This window comes from Bradysia coprophila (genome assembly GCF_014529535.1).
Source record: "Bradysia coprophila strain Holo2 chromosome X unlocalized genomic scaffold, BU_Bcop_v1 contig_38, whole genome shotgun sequence".
In the NCBI taxonomy this organism is placed as follows: domain Eukaryota; kingdom Metazoa; phylum Arthropoda; class Insecta; order Diptera; family Sciaridae; genus Bradysia; species Bradysia coprophila.
This window is the reverse complement of record NW_023503327.1, coordinates 156,244-174,675: the sequence shown is the minus strand read 5'-3', so window position 1 is coordinate 174,675 and position 18,432 is coordinate 156,244. Positions and strand designations below refer to the sequence as shown.

At 35.8% G+C, this 18,432-nt stretch overlaps 1 protein-coding gene across 2 annotated transcripts; it reads right to left on the bottom strand.

Annotated features, from left to right (window-relative positions):
* Positions 1 to 1,372: 1,372 nt before the first annotated feature.
* On the bottom strand, positions 1,373 to 17,831 carry LOC119069590 (protein phosphatase 1B). 2 transcript variants are annotated; one of them, XM_037173680.1, is made up of 6 exons: positions 17,232 to 17,831; positions 8,903 to 9,193; positions 8,191 to 8,815; positions 7,983 to 8,100; positions 3,725 to 3,827; positions 1,373 to 2,119 (listed from the first exon to the last, which is right to left on the bottom strand). In XM_037173680.1, exons 2-6 carry the CDS (start codon positions 9,085 to 9,087, stop codon positions 2,032 to 2,034), a joined length of 1,119 nt encoding a protein of 372 aa, XP_037029575.1. In that variant the 5' UTR covers positions 9,088 to 9,193; positions 17,232 to 17,831; the 3' UTR covers positions 1,373 to 2,031. The 2 variants fall into 2 exon arrangements, with proteins under 2 accessions (XP_037029575.1, XP_037029576.1); XM_037173681.1 differs by having other exon boundaries at positions 17,679 to 17,829.
* Between the last annotated feature and the right edge of the window lie 601 nt (positions 17,832 to 18,432).

Sequence of the window (18,432 nt, the reverse complement as noted above, 5' to 3'; positions counted from 1 at the left end):
TCCTGCGTCACATCTTGGCTGACTCCAATGTCTTTTTTAAGCATTTTTTCAGTATAGTCGACATGAAAAAATTTCGAATAGAAGGGAGAATATGATCGAATTTTTGAAGTAATAGTAGGAAAAGTAGACAAAAATTCCAACAGGCTTAATGGAAACTAATTACAAGATTCGCCTGTAGCGCATCGAAACTTTAACCTTGCTTGTGATCATTATTTCTTCCATCCTTCGATGAAATACATGCAAATGATGTAGGTCGACGAAGGAAGTGTATTGACTAAAAACCACATATTTGAGGAAATTATTCTATGCGAGGAAAATGTATTTCTCAGCATTTGTCCAAAATTTGAGGAACGGAAAGAAGCCTGACCCGTATTCAACCTGGTTTTATTTAAACATACAGTCTCGCAAGGTTGAAATACGACATGTTTCTGATTCGGGAGTTGTGGTTTGTAATGGAATTCACAAGAATTTCGTTTGACAAATGAAGATCTGGATTTCTGTTTTCTGAATTTTTATACTAAAATACCAAATCTAGATTTTCGTTTGTTTGACGAAATTTATATGGGATCTATTACAAACCCTTACCTCAGAAACATGTCAGATATTATTCTTCCGCGACATGCATTAGTTAACCTACATCTTTAACACTATATTTTCGTGAAGGTTTCAAGCCCTCTATTCAGGTTTATGATCTGTACAGCTACAGGTCATGTCAAAGTATACTTTTAAAAAAAATCTCATCTCTCTCATCTCATATAAAGCCTTAGAATTTGTTGGTGGAATGGACTTAAATGACTTACAGAATTTGTTTTTTGCGTAACTTTAGTGAAAATTAGAAAAAAAAATGTCCGAAATTTTTGCAGAAAATGTCCGAAATTTTTATGAATTGTCCGAAATGTCCGAATTTCGGACAAGGCAAAATTTAGTGGGACGCCTGGGTCAATGGGTTCATGTCAAAACTAGTTCAAGTAATTTCAGTTCATATTACGACCCATAGTCCGATTTCTGTGGACCACATTTCGACACTTTACAAAAACGACAAATATCGATCTGATGAAGGAAACTGACACGAAATAATTATTTTATCGTCATGTTCGAACCACATTTATTTTTGTTGCTTTTTTTAATATTTTTTTTTTTGCGAATAATACACAATACTAAAAACAAAAAATTACAAGTTTTGAATTAATTTAAAAAGAAATGAAAGGAAACGAAATAATAAAATTGGTTGGTTGGTTCTTAATTACAAATCTGATCCATAGAACACAATTTTTTTTTTTAGTTACCGTGATGATGGTGGTCACAATGCGGCTTCAAATTAAATTCAACATTAAATGTACTATGTAGCAGCAAAGAATTGGTTTTTGTTTAAAAAAAAAATGAATTTGAAGACAGCATTTCTTAGTGTTGGTTTCAGTTTTTTGTTGGTAAAAGTAATCAACGAACATGTTCAAACGATCGTTCTGCTTATCGCTTCTGCTTGTAAAAATAACCGAAATTGTTTTTGTTTTTTTTTTGTTCCAAATTATTCACACGATGTTCCGTCTGTAACAGTTCGATTTCAAATAAAAAAGAAAAAAGAAAAAAAAATGTTTACAAATAGTTAACATTCAACTACTTTTTTATCCAATTTTTTTTACATTTTTTTTTAAGTTTTTTACTTTTTCTTTTTGTTCTTTTTTCTCTTCGAAAGTTTTGTTTTTCTTCTCTCTTAAACACTTAAAATATACATAAACTAAAGGATTTCTATTCAACTTTTTTTTTCTCTTTTTTTTAATTTAATTTTTTAAACTTTCTTTCTGTGTATGTTCTGTGTGAGGATATTGTTGTTGTTGTAAATTTCCGATGATATTTTTTTTGTTTAATTTTTTTTCCATTCTATATGTCCCATTGTTTTAAGTAAAATTTCTGTTTGTTTTCTCTCGCTTACTTATTTGTGGGTGCGTTGACAACACCGGTCCGATTGATTGAAAAAAGAAACGAAACAAACAAAAAAAAGAAGAAAGAAAAACAAACAAACCACCACAATGATTACTGCATGTAGAAAATCTCCTGGATTTGAAGGTCTTCATTCTGTCCCGGATTTATATCGTTAAATGCACTTAATATATCTGGATACCTGAAATGAATGAATGGAATTGCCAATTTACATATCTGAACGAAATAGATATTCAATCAAACGAAAACACTGACACAGAGTATACGGACGGGAGACGGATAATTATCATCTATGGGAAAGTTTGTGGGGGAAATCGTTTCACTTAACGTAACCTCAAAGTTTATGATTTTGTTGGAAGACGTTTCGTTGTCACTTCATTTAAGGAATGTCGGTGTGCGACAGAAATTTGCGCCTGGAATAGTAGATTTTGTCACGAGTGAGACAAAGTGGATTTTTGTAGGACTGGTCGTAAACAGGTCTTAACGAGGCGAAGTAGAGGTGTGGAACGAATGTAAAAATAATTTCTTTTTGGGATTTACTTATTCTTCTACTTCTCTGAAACCAACCCACCAAAAGAAAATGGCGTCGCTTGCTTATTTTAAGCGGCTGAATTAAGAAACTTTGATAGTCCCCTTTGCAGTATCCTTTATTTAGACTACGATGGGCATTTCTTTGGAAGAAATTCTATAAAACTCTTTAAATTTGGGGAACAAGCGGTCTCCGATTTTAATGAGTGATAGCTCGTTGGATTCGTCTTTCAATTCTAGAAAACACGTATCTTTCACTTTTTCTTAAAAAAATTGTTTTCTGTGAAAAGCGTTCAAAAGTGAGAAGACATGTCAGAGGTTACCGAAAACAGTTTTTCGACAATAACTCAAGAAAAAATTATTTTAAATTGTTGTAATGTTGTACGAATGTCGGCCTTGGAAAGGCCTAAAGGTAGAGTATACGCACCGCTTTGTGCGAGTAGATCCACGAGAGTAATGACTAAAAATATAGTGAGTGTTCGGAGAGTCCGCCTTCTCTGCAGCTTCGATGTTCCACGAAACTGAGTATGGGGTGTTGTAGCTGACCTCACCCACTATCGTTCCACATATAAATGAACCCAGTACTTTTGTGCTGCAAGCCCACAGAAGTGTTGGAAAAAAATTTGGTGTCAAAATGCAGATTTTTTCCTTCTTTCCGGGGGCTCTACAGCTGGAACTGCATCTGGAACGGTACTATGGCAGTCATTTTTTATCGTCAACTATTCTTATCAATCCAAAAACGCGTCGCTATGTCTACCTGTAGGTCTTTCCAAGGCCGACATTCGTACAACATTACAACAATTTAAAATAATTTTTTCTTGAGTTATTGTCGAAAAACTGTTTTCGGTACCCTCTGACATGTGATCACTTTTGAACACTTTTCACAGAAAACAAATTTTTTTTAGAAAAAGTAAAAGATACGTGTTTCCTAGAATTGAAAGACGAATCCACCGAGCTATCACTCATTAAAATCGGAGACCGCTTGTTACCAAAGTTAAAACAATCACCTGAAGATTTGGCGATATCACTCTTAAGACTCGAAGCAGTTTCCATGTTTCCGACTCTGGTATGTCTGTATTCCAGAATCTAATCGATACAGATTCCTCTACCGGTAAATATTCGGTTTTTTTAGTACAACACTAAAATACTGTACGTCATTTTGGAATTTCTTCTTTACCAACTCGTAAGTCGAACGAACACCGATGAAACATCTTCTTTTCAACTAAATAAATTTCAATATTTCATATGTCATACTCACTTCGATTCCAATCCTCCTCCCGGTGGTATGCCGTCTAAATTACTGCTATTTAACGTTTGAATAATTTGTGCTAAATTCACGTTTTCGGGGTTTTGCGAATTTTCTGAAAGAAAACAAAGAATATTGTGTCAGTGACGCCGGTCGATGAGGTGATGATTCTATTCGATTTAAAACTAGAAAGGTGGCAAAACTGAATGAAAAAAAAAACTTTAAATTTAACGTACCTTATGCTTAGCAGTCGTGTGAGAATTTGTATTTTGAGACTTTACGAGTGAAGTTCGCTCGAGTCAAAGCAAAGTTAAAATCAAAAGCGAAATAAATTAAAATTTGAAAGTTTCGCACATAACAACGAGTGAAATCAAAATTTTGATCAGGAAATTGTTTTGTGGACACGGTCTGTCGCTATTATTATTTTTGGCTAGAAAATGTGACAAGACCGACCAGCACCTTTTCTGATCATCATTTCATTTGACTCGAGGAGTTGTATGCGAAGCTTAAAAAAAATACAGAAATGTTTCAATGAAATGTGAATTACGAGGAAAAGTTTAAATGTTTTTTGTTGGTGAATTCATCATTTTATTTTCTCTCGTTTATCAACTACAATTATTCAATGAAATTTTTACATTTTTCTCTTCTTCTTTTATTGGTTTATTTGGTGTACGACAATTTTGACTAAATTTTTTTTTTGATTTTTAAGATTTTTCTAAATTTTTGATTTTATTGCATTTTCAAAATTTACTTTTATGGAACGCTGAGCATAAGGTAAGTCATTTTCTTTAACAATTTTTAAGTATTTCGATTTTCTAATGTTTTTACTTTTTATAAAAAAAAACCCGCAAACTTTCGTCCATTTCCAAATGATCTCTCATTGAATTTTGATCTTTTGATCTTTATTTCGAGTTAAAATTGCTGAGTAAATCGATCTCACGCTCGGAATAGGTCGATAATTTTCATAAGCCTGAAGGTCAACTTCAGATTCAACCTAAATTTGACCTGATTCAAAATTTTATTGTCTGCCACTAGCCAAATTTGACCTTTACACGAACAATATTTTGGGTAAATTTTACGTGAATTTGTTTGTGTCAATCAACTTTCGCATGGGGCAGACAGTAAACCAGAATACATCGGATATCGGCTACGTAATTCACTAATTCGGAAACAACATTGTGATACGCACAAATTGACTTGTGTGTATTTGAGCAACTTATTTCGGTAACTGTTTTTGGACAAGTTTAGTTGTTCGGATCGGATATACAGATTCTAGACTTGTCGAAAAGCTACCGTTGCTCAAAAAACCAAATTGTGAGTGTGCTTGTAACACAAAACTATTACCTCATGTAATGAATTACTTTTGCAGCAACCACTTCAATCTATTGCAACCTTAAATACTGTACCGTACTTCTGGACAACGGAAAGCTGTACAGATTCCACAAATTATGCCATTTTCGATCAAGATGGCGCTTGCAATAATTTTGTATGATTTGAACTTATCTGCTTTAAGATTCGAGAATCTGATCGACCTAAATCGATTTGATTTCATAAATTTCCTAAATATTCTTGAAAGATTACTTACAATTCCTAAACTATTGAATTCCTAAATTAAGGAAGTAGCTAGAATTCATGCCATTTCAATTTTTGCTTTAATCAAATCAGGGTGGGTCAATTTTGAAATTTGGTTCTGGACGCTTAGGTCAATTCGAGGTTTTTCTGATTAGTTAGTTAATCCATTCGATAACTTTTTAATCGAATTTTAAACAAAACCGGAAATTTCTCAAGGGCTCAAGATAGCACACGGTGCGGTTGAATTAATTTTAACTGAGCATTTCGATGCACTTTTGATATTTTTCGATATTATTAGTCAGCTCGGAGCCCTGAACAAGGTTCCACAAAAATTTTTGATTTTCATCCGTATTTTCGGTGACAGTGGTGCATCGTCCATCCTGTCTACAGAGAGAGTGGAGGAAAACTGGTTGTGGTTTCAATCGATAGTGCCTGAAATTCTAATAACAATTGTACAAAAATGTGGTACCCTAAGTGCAAGTGAAGCCGACAGAGACATGCTAAAGTTGAAAAAACGTGATTTTCAAACAGTCATAGAGGCGTGGATACATGAGGGATGAAGCTAATAAATAGTTCTAGCAGTAGAGCAACATTTCCTCTACCAATGACCAAAAAATTATTTTTGGAGACCAACTACATAAAGGCCGACAGTAGCTCAAAGTTTTTCCCTCATATTTGGTAAAATTTGCAGGTTTCAGAGGTACCTGAGACGCACTTATTAAATTTTTTGTAATTAAAATGGTTAATTCTGAAATTCTGGAAGTCTTAGCTGTCTATCGACACCACACTTGCAATGACTCATGTCAACAGTGCCGATATGTTGCGTTAATAAGTGAATTGTGTCCTTCTACGACGAAATTTTGTGCTTGATTTGAAAAGTCTTTGAAAACACTGCTGGAATGATTTGTTTGATAAACAAAGTTATAGGAACAACGAAAAAAGCAAAATAACATCGATTTTTTGCTTTTTATATAGATATTTCAAATCATGCACAAAATTTCTTTGTGGAAGGACACATTTCACTTATTCAAGCAACATATCGGCACTGTTGACATGAGGCATTGCATGTGTGGTGTCGATGGACAGCTGAGACTTCCAGCATTTCAGAATTAACCATTTTAATTACAAAAAATTTTAATAAGTGCGTCTCAGGTACCTCTGAAACCTGCAAATTTTACCAAATATGAGGGAAAAACTTTGAGCTACTGTCGGCCTTTATGTAGTTGGTCTCCGTAAATAATTTTTTGGTCATTGGTAGAGGAAATGTTGCTCTACTGCTAGAACTATTTATTAGCTTCATCCCTCATGTATCCACGCCTCTATGACTGTTTGAAAATCACGTTTTTTCAACTTTAGCATGTCTCTGTCGGCTTCACTTGCACTTACGGTACCACATTTTTGTACAATTGTTATTAGAATTTCAGGCACTATCGATTGAAACCACAACCAGTTTTCCTCCACTCTCTCTGTAGACAGGATGGACGATGCACCACTGTCACCGAAAATACGGATGAAAATCAAAAATCTTTGTGGAACCTTGTTCAGGGCTCCGAGCTGACTAATAATATCGAAAAATATCAAAAGTGCATCGAAATGCTCAGTTAAAATTAATTCAACCGCACCGTGAGCAGTGAAGCATTTGAAGATTGTTAGTTTCATGATCCTAACAAACGTTTCTTACAAACGTTTTCACGCACGATCTCAAAACTAGTTTAACTACACAACTGAGTGAACAACAAATTATGACACGAAGGGGTTCTAGTAAAGTGTTATTGTGAAATGCACTTAATTAAAAGGTAAGCGTACAATGTACGTATCTAGTATCTAGCACGGAAAAAACTGCTGACCTCATCTGTCCTCAATACGCGACTATCACATTGCTTTTAATCATTCGTCAAGTATTCGAGAAGGCTGAAATTTCGAGATCCAACCAGTCAGTGCCACTGATTAATTGGGCAACAATTTGACATTTTCAGAATTTTCACAGATGATATAGGTCGTTGGATAGGTATCGGTGGCCTGAGTAAACAATTGAAACGTTGGTTTCGATAAGGTCTGTGATTCTCGCATCCGCTTGGCAAAAAAAGTTTGGTCTCCACTCTGCCTTGAGTACAATATCGAAGAAGGACAAGAATTACTCATATATGTCTACTGTCCATATTGTATTACCGTTAGGTAGGTAGTGAAGACCTGGAACAGGTTCCAATTAGTTTTTAAGAAATTTTGTGAAGCGGCTGCAGCGGAACCACAGACGTCATTGGGTCCAACGGATGTATGTGTTTCGTACTAAGATCATCGAAACCTATCCAACGCACTATGTCACCATTTGTGCAGAGAACGTATGATACCTAATCAATCAATGTCATTACGCACGCCGGAAACCGACATTTTTTATCACTACAACAGTTGTAGTACAACTATACGTGGTGCCTATATTCTAGTATCACTTCATAGTAGCTGTCTATATAAACACCTAGCACACAATTGTTTTTTGATTCGTTCTCGTTTCTCTCTCATTTATCACATCGATTTTTGATTGCTTATTCGGATTGCATTTTTTTAAATTCTACAAAAAAATAATCAACATTGACGCTATGCCGATAGTCAATGTCGTATATATAGAATGCATGTTTCACGAGAGCGCGGCCGGTTCGTTAATATTCAAAACCAAAACATTTACGACTATAACAATAACAACCTTGAATGATCTCGTAGATGTGCTGGTTGAGCTCCGTTTCCGTATCGATAGCTTCTTGGGTCGGCTTCGGTCCACCAGGAAACACTATTATAATAATGCTCATATTGTCACGACTTCCCTGTTGGTGCAATTTGAGTGGGAAGAAAGAGAAAAATTGGAAACCACATCAAACATAAAAAGAAAGCTTTCGTGCCATCGGCCGACTTACCTTAAAAAAACAAGTGTCGATAACGGAATTGGTCACTTTTTTCAAATCAGACGTAACACGTAGCCGGTTTTGAACGTATCGACACACATCTTCATTGGTCATTACATCCCAGATACCATCACAAGCCAATACCAAAAACTCATCAGCCGGATCTCGATCTAAGCAAAATATTTCCGGTTCGGGTGACACCAACTGCTCGCACTGCCCCTTGTCTTTCACATTTTTGTACTCATAGTCACCAAGTGCTCGACTCACAGCCAAGCTACCATTCACTCGCTGAATCATCACCGATCCACCAGCATTCATGATTCGTTCCTTTTCGCCCGGCAAAATGGGTTTGTGGTCTTGCGTCGAAAATACCGGCTCGCCGTTTCGACACAAAATTGCCCTCGAATCGCCACAATTTGCTATGAATATATTTTCCCTACCGACGAATGCACAGACTGCCGTTGTGCCGGACTTGTCTACACCATAGTACAGGTCCGGGATTTTTCGCATATTTTCGTCCAAATTCAGAAAACCCTCACGAATTCCTTTGATAAAATTTTGTTGTTGAAAGTCTTCCGTTTGCAAAATGCAATCCAGCAAATGTTTTGCACAATGAGCCGACACCGACACGCCGGCACTATATGAGTGGAAAAGATAAAGGGGGAAAAAAAGGGATTTGAATCGGAACTTTTGGTAGTGTCACGACAGTAATGCACAAACTCACTGGCCGTCGAAAACTGCAAAGTAGCTCCAGTCAGTCCAATTTTCACCTAATCCCGTTTTGGCATAATGGGCGTCCTCCATCTCACAGCGCCAGCCCTGCATACTGGCCACTCCGTACTGAAGTTCATTTCCTTCACCATTCTCATTACATTTGTCTGTATTTGGTTTATCTAGGAATGAACCCATTTCCCATACATTAGTTTTGGATTACGTGGATAATAGTCGTTTCCGTTCGGTGAATATTTCTGCGGTTTTGTTTGTTTTAATGATGCCTTCTGTTGCAATAGTCACTCTGAAAAATTCGAACAGAAATGAAGAGTGTCAGCAATGGTTGTATTAGTTGTATTAGATCTGCTCATGGATCTGAAGGGCATGTTAGTTTTTCCAGCCCAAGGTGCACGGAAAGAAGGTAACGGCCCGAGGGAAATCACAGAAAGTTCCTCAAACACTGTAAACATCAGAGACATCTTTTCATCTTATTTTTCGACGACATAACAAAGTAATAAAACGCTCTCGGTGCTTGATGTACGCTGACGACTTAAAAATCTCTAAGAAGATACGTACAGTACTGGATTGCTCAGCTCTGGCCTCGGATTAACGGTCTCTCATTCAGCATAAACAAATGCAATTCGATATCTTTTCACCGAAACCATCATCCAATTCACTTCAACTACAAAATTGACGGCGAAGATCTGGAGCGAGTATTTCGGATACGAGATTTGGGTGTAATGCTCGACATTAAGTTGGACTTTTCAATTCACATAGAACACATGCATACGCAATGCTCGGCTTTTGAAACGAATTTGCCACGAATTCCATTCCGTCAAAGCTTTGAAAAGTATATACTGCGCTCACGTAAGGTCGCATTTAGAATATGACTGCACCGTTTGGCAACCACACTGTACCACGAGAATGCACGAGATCGAGTCCATACAAAAGCAATTCATACTTTATGCCTTGAGACGAACTGTACGACGCAGACTGCCTGGTATCGAGACTCTATCGAGGAGCAACCCAAGCCCAACATAACTGTTCGCCAGCCTACCCGAGTTCTTCGTGCGAATGAATTTTTGCAAATTAATAGACATCGAACTGACTATGGATACTATGAACCAGTGAACCACCTATGTACGATCTTCAACCGTTTTGCACATTTGTACGACCGATCAGAGTCTAGGGGCGCATTTCGCAGCAGTGTTCGTTCCGTCGAGATATCTGAGAACTATTCATTTGCAAATTACAGAACGTACTGAGTTTTAAAGTTTTCCTTATTCTGTTGCTACGTTTTTAGTTCTTTTTTCTTCTTTTTCTTTTTCTTTTTTCTATCTTCTTTGGTTTTTTCTTTGACGATAATTTCATTATTGATTTAAGTTCATCTTTTTGTTATATTATTGTTTTCATTCCTGCTTTGTATTATCATAACTATCAGTTGGTGTAAACCGTTGATAAATAAGAAATAAATAAATAAATAAATAGACAGTTTTTGGGAAAACGTTTTCGGCAATTTTCTCAAATTTTTTCAAATATTCCCTAAATTTTCTCAAAACTGACTTTTGCGAAAATAAAGAAAAATTTAGGAAAATATCGGAAATTATTTTTGCAAAAATAGTTCCTATAGAAAACAAACAAAGAAAAAAAAACATTTCAAAAATTCCTAAAAGACCCTAAGAATCCTCAGTCTGTGACAAAAATTTTCGTAAGCGCTGTTGAAATCCTTCCCAAAAAAAAAAAAATTGCGCAAATCCTTTCCCTGGATAAATTGGGCTTGTTGTATTCCTGTTCGTCAAGCAATGAAAAAACCACATTTTTAATAGGAACGAAGAAGTGTGAACGTCGTCGACTGGCACACATAAATATGCTAAATTAATTAATTTTACAAAATCAACATTACACCCAATGAGTCACACCATTCACAGTGTTGTTTCATCTATGCTAGACAGTATTATATTTCTGCTAAAATCTTTAAACGAATATATATAAAATGCGATCGGAGCTCGCTCGTCAGTGTATGCGAAATATTGAGTTGTGTATTCTATTTCTGCTTTATAATTAAATTAGCAAAATTGTGGTTGGTGATGGTGATGCCTATGAGAGACAGTTTCTTAGAAGGCTCATCATCAGGGTCTCTCTCAGTGCTTACCACGTGACTCGCTGTTTAACTTTGGTTGATTCTAGTTCGAGAATTATTAACTTAACGTTGTTAAGGTTTGTATTACATTTGGGTCGGTTATGACCCTTTGTACTCTCAAAAATAATTTCGTGACCTAATGTGTTCACGACCCCAAAAAAAAAAATTCTTCAAAGCAGTCAGAGGACAGGACAGTAATTCTCGATGAAATTCTGAGAATTGAATTACGAAAGATAATGTTTGAAAAGTATACGTCGGATGGTACAGGTAATTTTATTAGTTCGAAAAGTTTGTGTGTCATGCATTTTGATGATGCTATTGCATCTCTTATACGAGAAAATTTTAGATTCATAATGGAACTGCGTACTACCAAAACGATGTCATATCTCTTTACTCTGATGTTGCGATAAAGCAAATCGATGTGATTAAGTTTGTGTGCATTACAGTGGTTTTGCGAGCTCCTTTGGTGTTTGAAATGGATATATTTTCAATTCAAATTTAACAGGGAGCTAAATGCTCGTAAAAGCTTTTTCAAGCTAACTTAGCTCGGCTTAATGGGACAGTGTGTTTCATTGTGAACATGTAAATGAAAGCTTCGTGAGGTAATCAATTGAATTTTAGGTTTTTGGAGTCGTTCAATTAACGTTCACAAATTTTTTTATTATTTTTTTATTCCCTACTTGCGAACATATTTCATATGCATACACAACACGGCCTGCCTCATTTTGTCGAATTCGCCACTCCCCGAATGTGGACCTGCGAGAAAACGTTATTGTACGAGTCTGAAACCCCATCTAAAGTATTGAGCGTCTTAGTTGAACAGTCTTTCTGATGTAAACGGGCGTAAATGAACGTACGGGTTATTGGCTTTTCAGAAACCAATTGATCACGTACAAGATCACATTAAAATTTCAAACATTCAATCGGTTAGCAAGGAATTAGGTAGTTATGTATAGATTTGTTCCAACACCATTTTTTACAACAAGTTTATCGAGACACTCCGCACCTAAAAATAACTTTACCAACCATTGAAAATCAATAATTACTTACAGGCAATGCACAGAAAAACAAAATTTGAAATTCATTTGGGAAATTTCGTAAAATTGTAAAAAAAAAGTTGAAAATTTCGATGTGCCCGTTCGAAATGTGGACGGACTGCAATGTGCAATATCACGGGCAGATATCTCCCGTTGACGATGTTCTCACCAAAACTTCTGTGTTTTCCTCAATCTATCCCATTAGAAGATGTGTTTATGGTTTTATTGAAAGATGCCCCCCATGAAAATGGCATTTGCTAACATGAAACGCCTTGGAAAAGTTCCATCCTAGACGTAAGTCCTTTTAGTACTTGAGTGGCGTTTGAATTCCATTTGAAAGCTATGTTGCAAGATTCAACAATTTCAATCCAACGAGTACAACGTTAACGAAATGTCGATAGTATCAATCACATTGAATTACTGGACCAGATGATTCCGCCTCTGTACTGGCATTGAAAAAGCCAAAATTTTCAGTGCAGAATAAACATTGAGTTGTAAAAGCCATCAGTAAGATAAGAATCGTGAAAGAAGATAAATGTGACAGCCTCAAAATAGAAAATCGCTGACTGGTTACTCAACTTGAAAAAGAACGGAGGAAAGGATCAGTCATGCTAAATACGCCACGCCGTCAATACAACGAAGATTTTACATGCTGGATATACGTAATAGATATGCTTCTCTAGATAGACAGTAGATGATAGACATTTTGTTACTACATTGTGGGCAATCGGTGTGGTCATTTAACAGTATCCAGTCCGGCGTTGGTCTTTTTTTAGCCCCGTATGAAGTACAAAGGGGCTTATAGGATTACGATGCCGTGTGTAATTGATGGAATTCGAAGCAGACGTTAAGGGCAAAGTGTTTGCCTATGTTCATAGATGACGAATCTGCAATAAAAATTTTGTCTGTCCGTCTGTCTGTCCGTCACGTCGATATCTTGAGTAAATCAAATCCGATTTCAAAATTTTTTTTTTCCCTGAAAGATAGTCAAAATAGTGAGGCTAAGTTCGAAGATGGGCATATTCGGGTCGGCCCTTCGTGAGTTAGGGCCACCTAAGTGATTTAAGGTCTTTTGGTGATATTTATGGCAAAATAAACGATGGAAATGTAAATGACACGGCGAATGATAGGTATTGTCAATACCAATCCAGGAAAAAAAAGTTTTTTAAAATCGGTTGAGTGGACCGTGAGTTAGGGCCTTAGAAGTGAAATGCTACTAGGGCCCTATGTGTATTTTACATAGAACTCGAGTAAATTTCATTCGTTTTTCGTAATTTTTGTTTGATTTGGAAGGTAATCGAATGCCGAATAGAATGTTGTTGGAAAAAAAATTAAATTTGGGTCCTTGGACTAAGGCCGCTACTAGGGCCCTGTGTGTATTTCACATATAACTCGAGTATATTTCATCCGTTTTTCGTAATTTTTGTTTCAATTGGAAGGTAATCAAAGGCCGAATAGAATGTTGTTGAAAAAAAAATAAATTTGGGTCCTTGGACTTAGGCCACTACTAGGGCCCTATGTGTATTTTACATATAACTCGAGCAAATTTCATCCGTTTTTCGTAATTTTTGTTTCATTTGGGAGGTAATCAAAGGCCGAATAGAATGTTGTTGAAAGGAACGTCGTACGGGGCTTCGTAATTGCGCTATGCGCAATTTGTAAGATGTACACATTACATAATAATTTTACTTTAACTACATTAACCGGCGCAATAGGCTTACGGTCAAAGTAGGGTGACAGACGCACTAGGGTCACGTACGCAATAGATATACGGGTTTGTACGGGGCTCAGTCGCAGCAAACGCTCCGACTGTTCTGATGGCTCGTTTTGTTTTTGAAGCTCTAACTGAATAATTTTACAATAGAAAAATGATCAGGGTGCTAACACTTTGTTCGAATTGTTATTGGTAATCTGTGGGCTTGTTAACTGTTTTGCAGTGCTTGAAAATGGTAACTGGAGAAATACGGGTATAACATTAACAAACAGAATAATTTAGCTGACGAGCCCCTCCTACCAGTGGCATTACACACAGATTTCATTGTGTTGTAATTAGAGCTTGTATTTGATGGAAATACAAGCAACTATAACGAGTAAATGTTTTTCCGATTGAAGTGTTATTTAAGTCCTTGCCTTCGGCTCAGTTTTCACTATTCACACTAGTCAGAGAAATATTTACTCGCTGGTTGCATAATCTACTTCACCAACTTGACCAATCACGAAAAGTGCGTGCCAGTAATATCGGCACTTTGGATGCAATTTCTCTAGATTGTGTTCGAATAGCAACATTGGCCATACAGATCCTCAGTAAAAGGATGAAATTTTCGTGCAAGAATGGGCTGTTCTGATTAAAGCGAGAAGGCCGAAGTTGTTAGTTTATTGTAAGTGGGTTTGTCATTGAATATTTTCATATAAATTTTGACACATAAAAGCACATCAAGGCATTGGTTCGCGTTGTATTTCCTTCTCTCCATCTCTCTTATCATAATAGTCTATAGGGGCGCGTTTAAAAATTGTATTTCATTCACTGACGTTAACTTTTGTCGCTCAGTTAATACTGCCAAAGTTAACTGTGAGGTTAGTGAAACTTGGTATTTTTGATGTAAAAAGGTTTTCGATTTTCGTGTTGATGAATAACAATTATTTTTGAGTGATGACATTGTGTTCAAATAGTGAAAATCAATTAATTAAATTTTGTTTTTATTGCAACAACAGTTGTCAAAATTTACTTTCATTAACTCAGCGCGTTCACTGAGCGACGAAAAAATAGAATTTCTGTACTTAGAGCCCAGTGTACAGATTTAAAAACCCTATTGGCTATCGTAATTATCGTATGCAATAATTACGTTTCCGGAAAATTGGTTTTTGTTTATGTTTGGTTTCTCTCTCACTCTCTCTCATGCTCTCGGTGCTTCTGAAAAACAAAAAAAAAAATGCAGAGAAAAGTGTTATAAAAACACAATCAAAGTGGAATAATGTGTTGTTTATCTTAAAACAAAATCCAATCAGTCAATCCATCAAAGATGAATCATTCTTGATTCAAAGCACAATATAAATTGCGACATTTTTTTTTTCTTCGCTACAACATTTTAAAAAGGTAATAAATCAGACCGGTGAAGGTAATAAAAATCAGCAAAACAAAAAAAAAATCGTGTGTGTAGCGTCAGAAGCATAGAACACCACAAGAGAAAAAGAAAAGAACACAAAATTTTTGACCGCATCTTTGCCAAAAAATGTTCTAGATAAGCTCGGTAATGTTATTTGTTTGGCCGTAAATGAGAGTGTACCTATTGTATTGGACGGATGCCAGAGATTCGTAATCAGAGCATTGACTTAGCCATTGTGTGTGCACGCTCGATGTAGAGAGTTCCATAAGACAATTTAAATTAAATTAAAAAGAAACGAAAAGAAAAAAATCATAAGAAAACGCATTCAACTCAGTCGTCGCATTTAGGATGGTTTTATCAATCGAAAAAACGTTTCCGTCAATTGAAAGAACCAAAAAAAAAAAACTTTCAGATCGTAATCTACTTCCAATCAATTAGTGTCTTTGAAGGATTATATATATGGATGGCAGACTTGACGTTACATGTTTTTCTTTCTCGTTTCGTTTTTGTAAATTTTTCACCGCTAATCTATTTACAGAAAATTCAATAAACATCTTAATGACATAATATTTAGTTACATTATGAAAGCACAACTACTCTTTTTTTTCGTGTCTTGATCGAACACCAGGTACAGTATAGTATTTGTGTAAAGAAGTAAATGAAAGGAAAAAAAAAAATCTGTGAAGAAAAACGGTCAACGCGACTATAATATATAATGTACTGTACATTGTTTAGGTCGAGGCCATGTACCTAAGAGAGTATACCTACTATTAACATTAATTGCTTATGCTCGCGCGCTATGAAAGAAGAAGAAGAAAAAAGTTGCTCACTGTAATGATCTGCGAAAGTTGCAATTAAATTGCGGTTTTCAATTCTAATTTACTGGAACGTACAGACGAACGAGACTATGATTTTAATTTACAGTTTTGATCGAATCACACTGTTAAAACGCAACAAATTGCTCATTTATTTGCTACACTAATTAAAGTGTAGTTGGGACGATATTCCGTTCCCATCCACTGTTGTCCCAGCGGCCGTGACTAAATTTCACCAGTTCGTCAGGGAATAGGTTAGATACAATCCGTTCTTGAGTCCATAGTCAAATATGGAGCTAATTCGCTGCTGGCAGAGGGAAATAATGATTTATCGAATAAGCAAAAAAAAACACGGTTTTCCGGATGTTAGTTACTGTCAAGCTCTCCCGGCTACGCCAGGTATTATATTGAATTCAGTTCACTTTGCGAAACGCAACGAAAATTCTTCTCTATCATTTTTGGACAAGAGCCCGACGATGACACTCCGAAATGCTCAAATGTTTTCCAAATTATCATGAATTTCGTTTCGGCAAGTCTATTTATTTTAGCATGTCCTGCATTTGGCAAAGCGATCAAATTCAGTTACTACACGATCAGATGTGGTTATAATAAATTGTTGTTTTTCCTCGTTCGTAATTCGCAATTTGAATGGGGCTTATTACCAAATCAATTGATTTCTTTTCTGGAAACGGTTTTGATTTAAAGCAACAAACATCCACGAACGGATGATTTATTGATACATGGCGTCGATCGGAATGGAACAATCGGGTAATTACAGTACATTAAAAGTAGTTCAAATTGAGCCAATTGTAGCGCGTGAACAAGAGTTTTGTAACAAGGAAAAAATCCACACACAGAGTGCGAAACGAAATGAGCTTACAAAATTCACTTCCAAGATGTGGATGGGCATATTTGACTGAATTATATGTGATATGACGATCAATTATGTTGAATTTTGAAACTGATCGTCACTATATCGTGCTTTTCGCCTAGCAGCATTGAAATATATCGAAAGAAAAACTTGCGATATATATAAGTTACCACACTCATAATCCTACAGCAAAAACACAAATTCAGCGGGAGTTCTCAATTTTTTGCTCAATGAAATATTATTGTCCACTGCGAACGATTATTTTTTACACATTTTCCGAATCAATGAAAACTCCAAACTGAATCATTTCGATCGGAACCGTATCGACTTGATCGTTACACCAATTACTAATTAAAAACATTTTCTTTTACCTACCTGTCTAATGCTAAAAAAAAATTTATTTGTTGAAATTAACTTTTTCGATGGATCTCCCCGTTTTGAATGTTTACGTTTAGAATTCCATTATAAAAACAGTGCTAGCCGGTGTTAATCAAAAACACTATAATCAATGAATCGAAATGTATTTGGATTGATTTTTTAAGTCAGAATTTTATTGGTTGGAACACATATATTTATAAATATTTTGATAAAGTCACAAAGCGCACAACAAAATATCGAAATATCGAAAAAATGATGAATGGCTGCGGACGAAGAGAGTGGAACTTTCAATTTGCGAATCAATTTCGAACATTGGCATATTCGAAAGAGAATTTTCGACAATCAAAAAAAAGAAGAAAAACTGCGGTGGATGCCTTTAAAAAAAAGTATTTAGACTCGACATACACTTTTCCAAGCAAACACTTCTTGAAATTGATAGCTTACTAAGGAAACACTCTATAGAATCCGTCAAATTAAAATCGGTCAATCAGAACTTATTTACGATTGACAAACGTCGTTTACATTTTACATTCAAAAAGAAGAAGAAAAAAAAAACAACAATCCACACACCACACACAATATTATAAATTCTCTTTCAGCATGCGCAAATAGGATATCTCCGATATCTGGATATTTCAGAAAGTCAAACGACATTTGTTAGAAAAATGACATCATCGTTAACCAATCAACGAATGGCTTTAACGCGCTATTTGTTTTTTTCAAAAAAAGAGTGTGCCTTCGTTAGGTTAACATTTTACCTGGAGAGATTAAATTCGAAACTGAGGAAGTTCGTATATTCGGCTGGAATGTTTTTGAAATAATATTTACGCTGGCTTGAGCTTCCTGTTTCATGTCTCTTTAAAATAAATTTATTTTGCGGGCATTCGGTTGGTCATTTCATTTTAAATGACTATACCATCCATCTGATAGAAGTTGATAATTATCTAACTTCCCTCGGAATGTCAACGATTTTACAGTGACATATAGTCCGTTTGTGTACTTCGTTGCGATAATTTTCGTTTTCTAGGTAACGGGAGCAAATATGAAGCATACGGATGATAATAGTAGTCAATGCAATTTACTTGGAAGAATCCATTCAGGAGGGGGCTTTAGTGGCAGTTTTACTTTGCATACGATTGATTTTCAATTTTTAAAAATTTACCGCACCGAATCTGACCATGGTTCGAAAAGTCTCCAA

Bases quoted from the DNA above. Each gene is read 5' to 3' on its own strand.
- LOC119069590 (XM_037173680.1), bottom strand. From the start codon at position 9,087: ATGGGTTCATTCCTAGATAAACCAAATACAGACAAATGTAATGAGAAT. The intron at 8,816-8,902 runs GTGAGTTTGTGC...CCACTCATATAG, and splicing joins TTTGCAGTTTTCGACGGCCA to TGCCGGCGTGTCGGTGTCGG. The intron at 3,828-7,982 runs GTTGTTATTGTT...GTTTTCTTTCAG, and splicing joins CATCTACGAGATCATTCAAG to AAAATTCGCAAAACCCCGAA.